At 33.4% G+C, this 14,999-nt stretch overlaps 1 protein-coding gene across 1 annotated transcript in view; it reads left to right on the forward strand.

The window, feature by feature from the left end:
- Positions 1-14,999, forward strand: part of LOC111055687 (lachesin) — a gene marked incomplete in the record, with an annotated part of 137,429 nt that overhangs the window by 18,543 nt on the left and 103,887 nt on the right. Inside the window, 1 exon segment of the mRNA XM_039443207.1 lies at positions 990-1,231. Within this exon segment, the coding sequence (XP_039299141.1) occupies positions 990-1,231 (242 nt within the window).

Below are 14,999 nucleotides of genomic sequence, written 5' to 3' on the forward strand. Positions count from 1 at the left end.
ACCACTCAAGCAAAATATCACATTGCTGACTTGTTGTGAGGTTAGAAATCACTTTAGTGAGATCCACGTTGTAAAGTTAGCAACTCATAAACATTGGTGTTGCATTTATATTTATCTGTGATTAGACAAATCAGATAGATCTGTGTCTATCGCTTTCTAACTTCGCAACGTTGTCAGTTTGTTTTTATGCCATGTAGAAATATAATGAATCGCCAAAATAGCCTATGTTATATCAATTATGAAAGTTTGTTATTAAATCATTGAAAGATATATTTCCGTGACGAATAAATTATAGTAACTTGATTGATCATTTTTAACAAGAATGAACAATCAATATCTGATCATATTTACTGGGATGACTTGAATCATGCTATCTAAAGTACAATAGAAGGCTTTGGAAATGTTAATATCGGTAACAATGTAGTCATATCATTCATTTCTACTGACTTTATAACGTGGAAATTACTGTATAATATATGGTAAAAAATTGATATAATATTAGGTTGATTTCTATTTCATTTATTGTAAAAGTTGAAAAATGCAGTTTGAACGAATCAAAAGGAGGTATTTATCTAAAGCTTATAATCCGAAACTCCAGTAATGGATATTTTCTATAGTCTATAGTGCATTAACTAGTCTTAACTGTCTGCCATGTCTAGTCTTAATGAATAACAGCAATGCTCCACATCAAACCAATTCTGACAGTTTGAAGTTATGGCATTGATTGTGATGTTGTAATGCTTACATTAAAAAATGTTCGTAGATAAAGTAAATTCATAAGACACATCTAGTTTGGCTATTGTAATTCTTTATCATTGTTATCGTTATTGTGGAGTGACTGTAACAATTTCAAGTGTTGTCAGCTCTTCATATCAGATATTGAACAGAAGTTATCATTTGCAAACCGTGAATATTTTTTTTTTTGAGTGCGGCAAGGTTTGTCCTCTTTCAAAACAGTCTAAGTGAGCTTTCTCCCTTCCTATTTTTAGGTAATTGCCAGAGAACGCCGACCATTTCTAAAATCACCCAGGTGCAGATAAAGGATATTGGAGATACAGTGGAGCTGGAGTGCTCTGTCCAATATGCTCAGAGCTACCCAGTTCTGTGGATGAAAGTAGATCATAACAGGCGAACCGAACCTGTGCCCATCTCCTCTGGAAGTGGCCTCATTATTCTTGAAGGACGATTCTCTCTTCGTTATGATCCAGCTAGTTCAACATACACATTACAGGTAAATTCGATGCTAGGAACTTTAGTACCACAGCTTTTGCGACTGAAGGGTTCCGACAAAAGAGAGGTTGGCTCTTCGCAGGTAGAATTAGGTGTCTTCAATCAATCAATCAATCAATATCTTTATTCAAGACATACAATGTATATTGTACACGAATGCGTCATCTCATTAAACAATACTTCTAATTCTTAAACATAAAACTAGAAAGATATAAAGAAACACAACATAAAAGAGACAATACAATAACAAACAAGGTAGGTAATGTATCACTAATTCCCCCGGTGAAATTCTTTAAAACTATAAGTTTCTAACTCTATTAAGTACTTTTTCAACTCGATTTTGAATCTTGCCCATGAATTTCATTCCCGTAGGCCTATATGCTGAACTTTGTTTATTTTTTTTCTCTCCTATGTTCCATTATAATTGAATCATTTCTATAACTTGTATGGTAATTGTGAACATTTGATTGCCTATTGAATGAGTGCTCGTTATTTTTTACATGTAAAATTGTTTTGTAGATGTAAAGGTCATGCACAGTCATAAATCCTAGCTTCTTAAAAAGTGACCTACATGACTGTTGATTATTATTAATATTCAAAATTATTCTTACTGATTCTTTTTGTAGTTCTAGTATTTTGTTTGAATTAGCTATACTTGTCCCTCCATAAACTTAAATTCCATATGCAATGTGTGCGTGTATACTGTATAGTGGCAAAATAAGCAGATTTTAAAGTTATAAAGTTAAATAGGTGCCAGTCTTTTAAGTGCATAAATTCCTGAACTAATCCTCCTGCTAATTTTTAATACATGTTCTTCCCAGTTAAGCGTGCTATCAAGACAAATGCCCAAGAATTTAATTTCATTCTTATTATCTAGTTCATCTAAATTCTTAATATTAGTATTTCTGCAAGTGAAATGGGCAAATTTTTTTTTATCATCGTTTAGTAATAGGTTTCGGTTTTAGTTTTTTAAAATCTATATAGAATCCTTATATTTAGTTTCTAGTGAATTAAAGTTTTTGTCTGCTGTGCACAAACTTATATCATCAGCATATCTAAAATTTAATGGATCCCCTTTTTGTATACTGTTATCACTTTTGAAATTTTTAGTTAGTTTGGATACTTTCCAGTTATTTTTTCCGCCACGGTAAACCACCCCAGTTTAACAAACCGATTCTTGTCAGTTTAAATTTTAAACAGCTTGCAATTAATATTCAAGTTTGTAGAAATCAGTATCAATATTTTTTATTGTTTTATTGTTGTCTTTAAAGAGTATTTTTATTTATAAAAAGTAAATATTTTTCTTAACTTTAATAAATTATATATATATATATATATAGTGTATTTATATATATATATATATAAATTAAAACAGGAGACACAAGACATAGATTGAAAACACTTACATTAGAAACGGAAATTTTCGGAAACTCAACTAGAGGAAGGGAATTTACCCTTCTCTAGGTACCTTCTTACCTTACCTTTTTGTATATATATATATATATATATAAACATCACTGATTCTTCCATCTCCTTTACCAGTCCCATCACCAACTACACCCACCAAATCCATCAATCCAGTAATTGCATCTACTTCCTTTCCTGCAACTTCTGTCCTGCCTTCTACATAGGTGAAACCACCAATGCCCTAAACCTCCGGATTAACAATCACAGGGCTTCCTTTAAAAATAATACTTCCCTACCCATCCCTACTGAAATAGAATTCTTCAGTTCAGATTTTAACTTCAATATACTTTATATTTTGAATAAGTTGCAGACCTATTCATATATATATATATATATATATATATATATATATATATATATATATATATATATTATATATATATATATATACTCTACAAATGGCACAGTCGGTAGGATACTTCAAAAACGAGAATTTGGTTTTTCGGTTTTAACCGTTAATGAAGTGCTCATGAACTCACGAAAAAGTTGTATCAGTCACCTAACATCGGGACTTAAATAAGTGAACAATCATCAAAATAACTTCGCATCAAATTGAATAAGTTGGTGAACTATTATATTATCAAATTCGTGAGTGTTATTCACAAAATTATATTTCTACTCAGTCACCTAATATCGGGACAAGTGTGAAAAATAATAAAATTAGTGAACAGTATAGTAAAGTGTTAACAACAATACCATATTTCATCTACAAAGTAATCAAGAAAAAGCAACAGACTTTCAATATCAGGACAACCAAGGACCTTCATCATCTAAGGACTACAACGGACTTCAACTTCTAAGGACTACCACGGACTTCAACTTCTGAAGACTACTACGGACTTCAACTTCTAAGGACTTCCACCTTTGGAGACTTTCAACCCGAGACTGTGACAAGATGAACTCGATTTTAGTATTGTGAGTAACAAACTTTTGTGATTTACAAACTTGGATAATATTAATTTTACTTACTATTTTCGTATTTCTTTTCCTTGTAATTTTATCTATAACTAAGGGCCATGAATTCCAACAATGATAAAGCAACCAATCCCCAAACTGTACCTACCCTTAAGAAAGAATTCTTGGACATGATCCCTGATTATTCAGGAGAGCCTACTATGCTAAATCGTTTTATTTCAATTTGTGACAAACTTGTAGCGAAATTTTACGTAACTGCCAATCCAGATGATTTCCAAAACGAATACTTGTATTCTACTATTCTTGCCCGTATTAAAAGCCCAGCTCTTGACATTGTTACTAGTTCTAACACTTATGCATGGCCTGACGTAAGAAAAGTTTTGATCAATAGTTACATGGACAAGAGAGATTGCTTTACTCTCAATCTTGAAATGGCTGAACTAGAACAAGAATCAGGTGAATCACCCTTTTCATTCTATGAACGAATCCAAAAACTTCTGAATTTACAGATTTCGTATTTCCGAAACAAACAACCTACAATATCAGAAGTCATGTGTCAGTATGTAAATGGATTAGCACTTAGAGTATTGCTAAGAGGATTAAGAGAGCCTCTCGGGTCTCACATGAGAACCAAAAATCCCAGTTCGTTGGACAGTGCTCTAAACATACTATCCAACGACTTCCAGTTCAAATTTGGTTTCTTTCAAGACCACTCTAATTTGTAAAAGCCTAACACTCAAATCCAACACAAGTAATCCCAGCTATCAAATGCAAAACTATCCTCAGAGACAACAGTTCTTACACTCAAAATCAGAGAAGTCAATTCTTTCAAAACAAAAAACAACACTTCCAAAATCAACACATGAACAGACCTCAATAACATTTTCAAAACAATCAACCCAAACCACAGTATTTCAACACAAATCAGCCAAGAGCTCAAAATCCAAACTACAACCAACCAAGACCCCAAAATTGGTATCAACCAACGCCAATGAGCATTTCCTCAATCAACAATCGTCCCCAAAAAAGACCAAGACTGTTTCAAATGACAGGTCGACCAATTGACGAAATGCAGAATGATGAGTTTGATAATAATTTCGGAGAAAACGCTCAGAAAGAATTATCAGACGAATTCAAACAGCTCTCCGTTGGAAAAGAAAATGAAACGTATTTCCAGCCAGCCGAACAAACCAAATCAGAGTGTTTTTTAGAGGATACGAGGCTCGAAAGAAATTTTCAATTATGAACTTACAAGATGACAAAAATGAACTTCCCTACTTCATTGATCCTAAAACAAGATTTAGAGTTCTAATCGACACAGGAAGCACTAGGTCATTCGTGAAGAACTTCATAGGTATGGAATGTTACAAAGAAAACTTTTGATAGAAGACCCTTTTGAAGTAGCAACAGCGCATGGTATTTCACAAGAGAAATACAGTACAAAGATTTCTTTATTAGGAAAATCGAAACAAACGTTCTATCTTTTTAATTTTCATAAAAACTTTGACCTTCTTCTCGGACTTGACAATATGAAAAAACTTAAACTAAATTTAGATTTTATTAATGACAGTATTGATTTCAATGGAATGAAACTACCTATTTATTATTTTAACGCTGAAGAAAATGATTAAAAAGTGAAGTCAACGAACCCTACCAAAAATCAAATGACACAAATAAAATCATTTCTGATACAAGCTAGAACTCAATCCATTATAGAAATTCCAATTGAAAATATGAATGAAGGTGAAGCTATAGTATCATACAAAAACATTTCCGGACTTGAAATTCCTCAGTGTCTAGTGAAAGTGAAAGAAAACAAAGCCTATTGTTCTATTTTGAACCCCACTACGTCAGACAAGAAATTTACCATTCACAAACCAATGTCAGTCGAATCGCTTGAAAACTATAATTGTATTAATCCAAGTGAGTTATGTAATCATAATGCATGCAATAATTTAAATCTACTCCATCACAAAACTAACAAAATCGATCTATCAAAAATTAGAATCAATCATATGAATGTCGAAAAAGAGCAAGCTATTTTACAGGTGATTAAAGATTACTCAGATATATTTCACATTGATGGAAATCCTTTGACTTTCACGAATGAAATGAAGCATATCATAAGAACCACCGACGAAATCCCGGTCTATACAAGAAGTTATCGCTACCCTGAAATCTATAGAACTGAAGTAAATCGACAGATTGATGAAATGTTGGAACAAAAAATAATTCAACCCTCCAATTCACCTTGGAATTCACCAATATGGGTCATTCCAAAGAAACAAGATGCTTCTGGCAAAAAGAAATTTCGAGTTGTAATTGACTATCGCGGTTTGAATTCTAAGACTATAGACGATAAATTCCCACTTCCTTATATAACGGATATTCTAGACAAATTAGGAAGAGCACAGTACTTCACTACCCTAGACTTATTCTCTGGCTTCCATCAGATAGAAATGGATCCTAGCAGTATTGAAAAATTGCATTCTCTACAGACACGGGTCATTACGAATTTTTACGAATGCCCTTCGGTCTCAAAAACGGTCCACCCACTTTCCAAAAAGCTATGAATAGCATATTAAGAGGACTCCAAAATGAATTGTGTTTGGTATATTTAGATGACATTATTATTTATTCAACTAGTTTAGAAGAACACATTGATCGACTAAGACAGACTAAGTATTTGAAAGGTTAAGTATTTGACAGAGTCAAAGGTCAAAGTATTTGACAGACTAAGACTAAGTATTTGAAAGGTTAAGACAATCCAACTTCAAAGTACAACTTGATAAAACAGAATTTTTGCGTAAAGAAGTTAGTTTTCTCGGACACTTAGTGACACCAAACGGAGTTAAACCAAATCCTAACAAAGTCGAAGCGATAAAAAGATATCCTATCCCTAAAACAACGAAAGAGATAAAACGATTTCTTGGACTTCTAGGATACTATCGAAAATTCATTAACAACTTTGCTCATTTAACAAAACCTCTAACTAAATGTTTGAAAAGAAATGCTAAAATAGATATACAGGACCCAGAGTACATTAAGTGTTTTGAAACTTGTAAGAATATCCTTACTAACGAACCAATCCTTCAGTATCCTGATTTTGAAAAACAATTCAACCTTACAACAGATGCTAGCAATATAGCTATTGGGGCAGTTCTTAGTCAGAACAAAGACGGTGCTGATTTGCCTTGTGCATATGCAAGTAGAACCCTCAACGAAACTGAAATGAACTATTCAACTATTGAAAAAGAACTTTTAGCGATAGTTTGGGCTACCAAGTACTTCCGCCCCTATCTCTATGGTAGAAAATTCAAAATATTCACTGACCACAAACCCCTACAATGGTTATTTTCTATGAAAGAACCGAATTCAAAATTATTAAGATGGAGACTGAAATTAGAAGAATTTGATTATAAAAAAGGAACAGCAAATCAAAACGCAGATGCCCTTTCCCGAATTCAGTTGAATAATAATAACACAACAACCAAAACTCACCCAGATTATTCAGTGATATTGATGCGATTATTAATGAAGCCATTGAAAAAGTAGTGAATATCATACCTAACGAGGATGCACAATCTATGATAGCTAACGTGGATGATAACGAAACGTTATTTCAAAGATTAGAAAATAAAACCGGTACAGATGATAATGAAACCCCATTTAGAGGATTTGAAAACGAAACCCCTTTTCGAGGATTCGAAAACGAAACCCCTTTTCAAGGATTCGAAAATGATGAACCAGATTTCATAGGTCCTGCTGCAGATGAGTTCATAGAAAATAATTCTCATACGCAACATTCTAATTACGAAAGTAACACATCAGTAGAAATACCAGTTTCAGATGACCCAGTTAACTATGCTAAAAACCAAGTCATATTGAAGCTTGTGAGCAATAACCCAAAGAAAGTCACTATCCATAAAATATTTGATAGTAAAACAAGAATGATAGTAGAGATATCTGAGAATAATTTCGATAAAAATGTGATTGACTTCGTGAAAGAATATTTAGTGCCTAATGTTAGATATAGCTTGTATTTTGAAAATTAATTTTATGAAAGATTTGCTTCAGTGATTGCCAAAAATTTTAAATTTTCAAAACTCATACTTGTACGATGTAAAGTTAAAGTACTTGATGTAACACATGAAGATGACAGAATAGAAACTATTGATAATTATCATATTGGAAAAACGAATCACAGAGGTATACAAGAAACGTACGATAAGATAAGAAGAAAATACTATTGGCCCAACATGAAAAATTATATTCAAAATTTTATTATCAAATGTGTGATATGTCTCAAAACAAAGTACGAACGAAATCCACTCAATTTAGAAATGAAATTGACACCGACAGCTACAAGGCCACTTCAAATCATTCACGTGGACAGTATAACATTTGAGAAAAAGAAATTTCTCACGATCATTGATAGTTTTTCAAGATACGCACAATGCTAACATGTTGTAACAGTGTTGAGGTAGCAGACAAACTGCTTAGTTTCTTTTCCCACCATGGTCTCCCTCGTGGTATCCCTCAAACTTTAGTTGCCGACAATGGATGTGAATTCAATAATGGCTTAGTAAAGGAATCGACAGAATTGCACAAAATCAAAATGCACTGGATAAGTACTCAACATCTGCCTTCAAATGGCTTAGCCGAACGTTTTCATTCTACGATAATTGAGCACATCAGAATATTCAATAATCGTGACGAGTTCAAAACAAAAACAATTGAAAGTAAAGTAAGTACGCCGTAATTGCTTATAACAATAGCATTCACTCGGTAACAAAACTGACACCTTTGGAAGTTTTATACGGACACATAGAATCTAATCCCATTCTCGAAATTGACATTCAGAACAGATTTATTAACGAATATGTTAATAATCACAAAGAAAAAACTTAAACGACTATTTGACCATACAGGAAATAAACCGAAGTAGAAAAGAACATGTCATCAACGAAAGGAACAAAGATCGAGAAGAACTACCAGAAATTCCAAAAGAAGTTTATGTGAGGAATGTACAAAAACAAAGTAAAACTAAAAATAAATTCAACAAAGAAACTCTCCTATCAGTGAATCGAGAACTTAAAACTGCCAAAATAAATCCCCGACATCATAACACTAGAGAGAAAATTCATTTATCCAAGATAAAAAGACCTAGAAAGTTTAAGAAACTGAACAAAGATCAAACTAATGAGAGAACTGAACAAGTAACAACCGATCCTAATTCAAATCCTGTTCTTCCAGGTTCCTCCTCTGTCTAATGAGTATGGCGAATCATTCTTCTAAAGCTGAAGAATTCAGGAATATAAGTAGTAATCTAGGAATAATTGCAGCAGATTTAGGCACTGCAAAGTTAGAGATTTCAAAACACACTTTCATCCACTATTATGAACTAGAAAGTATTTTCGATCATGTTGATAATTTGAATATGTATTATGATAAGGTATCTGAAAATATTAGAAATAAGATTCCAATAATGGAAAATGTAGAATATATAACTGATAATGGTAGTAAAGCAAGAGATATAGTAAACTATTTGAAATTTATTAATCATACTAGGAATGTAATAGAAGATAAGTTAGATATCATAAGTGTGGCTAATGATAAGAGATCTAAAAGAGGACTATTGAATGGCATAGGAGCCGCAATAAAATTTATTACTGGAAATTTGGACTCGTATGATGGTGAAAGATACGATTATTTACTTGGAACATTTGAAAACTAATCAAAACAGTTTGATTGATCAAATATCAGCCCAATATTCATTGAGTTCAGAACTTATTGCTGAATTTAATCAGCCATTGAACATTGTTAATTATAATTTTAATGAGTTGGAGAATAAATTTAAATTTGTAAATGATAAACTTAGCGACCATGTAGAACTAGAGAAATTTAGAGATTTGCTGAACCAGTTGAATATTTTATATATCGTAGATGAATCAAATTATAACTTATACAAGTTGTTTTCTGTTGCTAGTATGTTTCAAAATGGATATGTAACTATTATATTCCTAAGGTCAGATACTTACTCAAGTCCAACGATAATTATAATAAGAAAGAAATATCAATAGAAGGTCTAACTAGTGAATGTACTAGAAAAACAAGTTCAAATCTTATTTGTTGTGTAGAAAGTTTATGTAATGACAAATTGAAATGTGAAAAAGAAATTATTGAATCAGGAACTACATCAAACTGTAAATATAGTAAAATGAAAATAGGTAATAGTATTGTAAAATGGATTCCAGAATTGAATAGCTATTTGTGTATCTTTCCAAATGAAGAAAACATAAAAATTGACAAGTAAGCAGAAACGATAACAAAATCTGTAAAAGGAGTTTATTTAATCAATAGCAACAACAATACATATTATTATAATGGTAAAATACTTAACCATTTGTCTGAATAAAAATATCGACCTAAGTTATTGAACCTAGACAACGTTATCAATAGTATGAATGAAGTCTAAGAACCAGAATTCACAATTAATTTAGAACATCTTAATTTTAATCCGATTGCTGTTAACAAGTACACCTCCATAAGGGAAGAAAGTATTTTCACTACAAACATAAGTTTTTGGACAATTATTTTGTATGTAATTTTTATTCTAATGTCAATTGTTCTATTGTATCGTTATGTAAGTAGAAAAGTTTCACCCAATGTAAACATTGTTAACAATCCTACCGCCGAAGTTCTTTTTTGGGATGGAGGAGTTATATAGCTAATTACTTATATAGTCAGCACTCCTCATTCCATTATTGTTGATGTAGCATAGTTGTAGTGGAAGGTAACATTGTATTTAGTAGTCAGTTCCAAGCTAGCGGACATAGCGGACGTAAAATTATTGTAATATGTGGTTAACAAATTCATTGTTTTAAAAAGACTATTTGATTAATCGCAATCTTAACACACACACACACACACATATATATATATATATAATATATATATATATATATATATATATATATATAATATATATATATATATATATATATATAACAGAATAAATATTAATTATTCAATATACTTTATATATTCATTTATATTTTAAAGTTGAATTACTTTTTTATTAAGTGTTTTCATCTTTCTTTCAATCAGTAGGTTGTAAAGCTCTGAGAGTACAACAAGAACTTTGACCAATGCTTCAAAGTCAAAGTCCTTGCCACCCTCCCTCCCACAACCCCCTCCATAGATGTCAAGACAAAAGAATTGGCTTTTATTTGGGTGCTTGGAGCTGCTTCCTGTCCTGGTCTCAACAGACAGCAATAGTACCATAGCTACCAACTGTTTAATTAAATTGAAATAAATTTCATCATATCATAATAAATTTCACAGCTATCAAATTATATATATTAAATGTTCAATAAAAATGAAAAATAAATTTCATTCAAGTTCAATTCTACAATTCCTTTCTCCAATTTTAGTCTAATTCTTTTTTGATTCCTTGGGGAGTTGCGATAGAGCAGTCGAAGAGAACGGTCGCAAGATTCGGTGCTCCCTTATCGCTCAATGATGATAGATTTAGCAAGTTACCGCGCGCAAATAGGCTCGTTTCGTAATATTCGGTGTTATATTGTGAATAACATAGTGTTGTATAAATTAGAACAGTGCTGCTTTTCATGGTTTATTGCACTTGCATCGTTACTAATTATTGGAGGTGTTGAGTTGAATCCTGGTCCCGAGAACGTTACCCTCGACGATGTGTGGAAAAAGCTCGAAAAACTCGAGAATTTGGACGTTATGATGAAGGATTTGAGTGAGCTAAAAGATTCGTTTACTCAAATTTCGCGTAAAATTTGTGAAGTTCAGAAAGATGCTAAGTTACAAAGTGATAAAATTGCAAACCTTGAAGACGAGAACAGTTTCTTGCGTTATAAAGTGGACAGCCTTGAAAATCATTCCCGGCGTTCTAATTTGTTATTCTTCAACATCAAAGAAGATTATAGGGAGTCACCCGCGCAAACAGAGACAATTATTACAAAAATTATTATGGAAGTGATGAGAGTTAAAATTCACCCTATGGACATTGAAAGAGTGCACAGGCTAGGCAGAAATAAAGGTAGAGATCGTCCTATTATTGTCAAATTTTTGAGCTTCAAGAAAAAGTTGGAGGTCCTTCAGGCAAGTAAAAATTTATTTCGAACAAAAATCAGTATATCGGAGGACTATTCACAGAGAGTGAGGGAGATAAGAGAGAAGCTGAAAATGTATGAGGAGCGGATGAGAAGAGACGGTCAATCTTCCACTATCAGATGCGAAAAATTCAAGTCGGCTCCCGGGCAGCTCTGGACCACGGGGATTTTCTCAGGGAAGCCAATCGCAGGAGGTTATCGCTGAGTCGAGTTCGTTGTTTTCTCAAGGCGATGAGGGCCAGTCTCAACACGAAGTTTGCACCGATGATGACCGTTTCCAGCATGGTAATGGCGATAACGGCTCCAGTGTGGTGGCATGCGCGGAAAGATGCTCACCCGATGATGAAGTTCAGCCGAGGAAAACAGCAAAGCGAGCAGCAAGCAATGCTTCACCCAATGATGACGGTCAGCTGAGAAAAACTTCGAAGCGAGCGGCAAGCAACGTATCGGGCCCGTTGGCGGGTTGGCTGGAGAGTGGCAGATTACCCAGGCAAGCAGTTTCCAATGAGAAGAATCAGTCCCAGGGAGGTGAGTTGCGGCAATCCTAGCAATCACGTCAAAAATCTCAGAACTTTATTAACTCTAATTCAAGTGATTGTATAAACTTTTTTAATGTTATCTATTGGAACAGTCATGGATTTGGAAATTTCTATAATATGCACAAATCTCAAATTAATCTGTTTAATAATTACTCTGTGATATGCATTAGTGAAACATGGCTTTTAAACTCATTACAATACATAAGAGGTTTTGATGATTATAATATTTTATCAGTTCCGGCTTTGAAATGCGATATTAGAGGTAGGCCAAGTGGAGGACTTGTAATGTTGATAAAGAATAGCTTTAAAACAAAATTGATTACTGCTACTGATTCTCTACTGCTTGTTGAGTTATCTAATGATATGCTTAGCTGTATAGCTGGTCTAATTTACATAAGGCCAAATGAGATTGAAAAATCATTGAAAGGTTTGCAGGATTGTTTCTATGAAAACGAACAATTATTCTCCACTCTACCGGTTATAATAGGAGGAGACTTTAATTTACGTATAGGTTCTCTCAATCAACATGTAGATAGCGAAGTATTTGATAATTCCTCACTGTGGGCGCGAATGCTTATCACGCTATGCAGGTAGACTTGTCGATATTATGGAAGAGAATCTGTTTATAATAGTTAACGGTAGGAGTGATAGTGATAGGCCAGCAAAATTCACTTTTCATAACTCGAATGGCAGTAGTACTATCGATCAGATTTGGGTTAATATTCAGGGGCTCGAATGGGTGGAGGATATGATAGTGTCTGATTCTGTCTTGTCTTCCGATCATTTGCCGTTGTTTCTAAAAACTAATCAAAGAATAGCCAAGTCGTTCTTATCAACTGATAACTGTCAGTGGACGAGAGGGTATCGATGGAGAGAGGAGTGTGGTGGAGTGTACTTGGCTTCCCTCTCTCTCTCTCTCTGAGAGAGTACATTTCCGTAGTGACAGCCCTAGCAGATTGGCTGGTAATTTAATGCAAGCCATCAAAGAAGAGGCCGAATTTTCGCGAATGATTGTTTCTAAATCAAATGCTACGAATTTCAAAAATAAACCTTGGTTTGACCTATACTGTAATAATCTGAAGAGAAATCTACGAACTGCTTACAGAATTGCTAAGGCCAAAAATTTCGATAGGGTTTCATTAAATGTATATATAGCAGCTAAGAATGAATATAAGAGTATGATTAGACAGAAAAAGGTAGATTATTACAAAAATTTGGAAAACAGATTCAGGAATATTAAAAATGGTAATGAATTTTGGAGTGCAGTTCGTTATTTTAGAAAGAAAAATACACAATTAAATATGATGGGTTTGGAGGATTGGGTAGTGTTTCTGAAGAATAAATTCACATCAAATTTGATGGAAAATAGAAATGAAGTAGCTCTGGCAGCCATGAGTCATCCCCTTCTGGATAGGAAAGTTGATTTTCAGGAATTAGAAGCCATACTAAAAAAAACTAAAAACAAAAAAATTCCTGGCATCGATGGCTTGTCTTATGAATTCTATAAGTCTCTTCCATTTTCCTGGAAAAATTACATGGTAGAATTATTTAATTGCATACTGGATAAGGGTAGAATTCCAACAAGCTGGGCGGAGATGATTTTGTTCCTATTGTTTAAAAAAGACGATAAACTGAACCCAAAGAATTACAGGGTGATATGATAATCATATGTCATAAATCAGTTGTTTGAATTATTCTAAATCATCAGAAAGTTTGTTAATGTGAATTTAACAGTTCAGGGAGAAAGTTATACAAACACAACCTTAATGCTTATGCAAGACCTCTGTGGAAATATTATTCTTGGGCACGAATTTATGAACAATTTCTCCAGTATAGAAATACCATTTGGAGGTAATAAGCCACCTCTTACTATTTGCGGAATAACTCAAGCAAAAATTCCTCCTTGCTCCCTTTTTCAACATCTAAAACCCAATTGTCAACCAATTACAACCAAATCTCGCAAATTATCAAAAGATGATGAAGATTTCATTTCCAATGAAGTTCAACAATTACTGGAAGATGGCATCATAGAAGAAAGCCACACACCTTGGCGTGCCCAAGCATTTGTTGTCAAACCCGATAACCGAAAAAAAGGATGGTTATAGATTATTCTAGAACTATAAACAAATTCACTGAATTGGACGCCTATCCCATTCCAAATATGGAAGATTTAGTTCGCAAAGTAGCTCAGTATTCCTGGTATAGTACTGTAGATCTGAAATCCGCATATCACCAAGTACCAATCTTACTTGAAGAAAGGCAATACACAGGATTTGAAGCATGTGGGAAACTTTATCAGTTCTGTCGTATTCCTTTTGGTGTCACTAATGGTGTTTCAGCTTTTCAAAGAGTAATTGATTCACTCATACAAAAAGAGAAATTATTTGATACCTATGCTTATTTAGATGACGTCATAATTTGTGGAAATTCAAAAGAAGAACATGACACTAATCTTGAACGGTTTCTTGCAGCAGCTTCAAATAACTCACTTACTATAAACAAGGAGAAGAGTAAATTCTGTCAAAAGGAGATACGTTTCCTAGGATTTTTAGTTGGAAACAAATCATTACGTCCAGATCCCGAACGCCTTGAGCCTCTACTTAATATGCCCCCACCTCCTAATCCCAAAACTCTTCAGAGAACTGTGGGCCTCTTCGCACATTACTCTCGATGGATACAAATGGAAAGTGAAATTCATGCCTTG

This window comes from Nilaparvata lugens, chromosome X (assembly GCF_014356525.2).
Source record: "Nilaparvata lugens isolate BPH chromosome X, ASM1435652v1, whole genome shotgun sequence".
Lineage (NCBI taxonomy): Eukaryota > Metazoa > Arthropoda > Insecta > Hemiptera > Delphacidae > Nilaparvata > Nilaparvata lugens.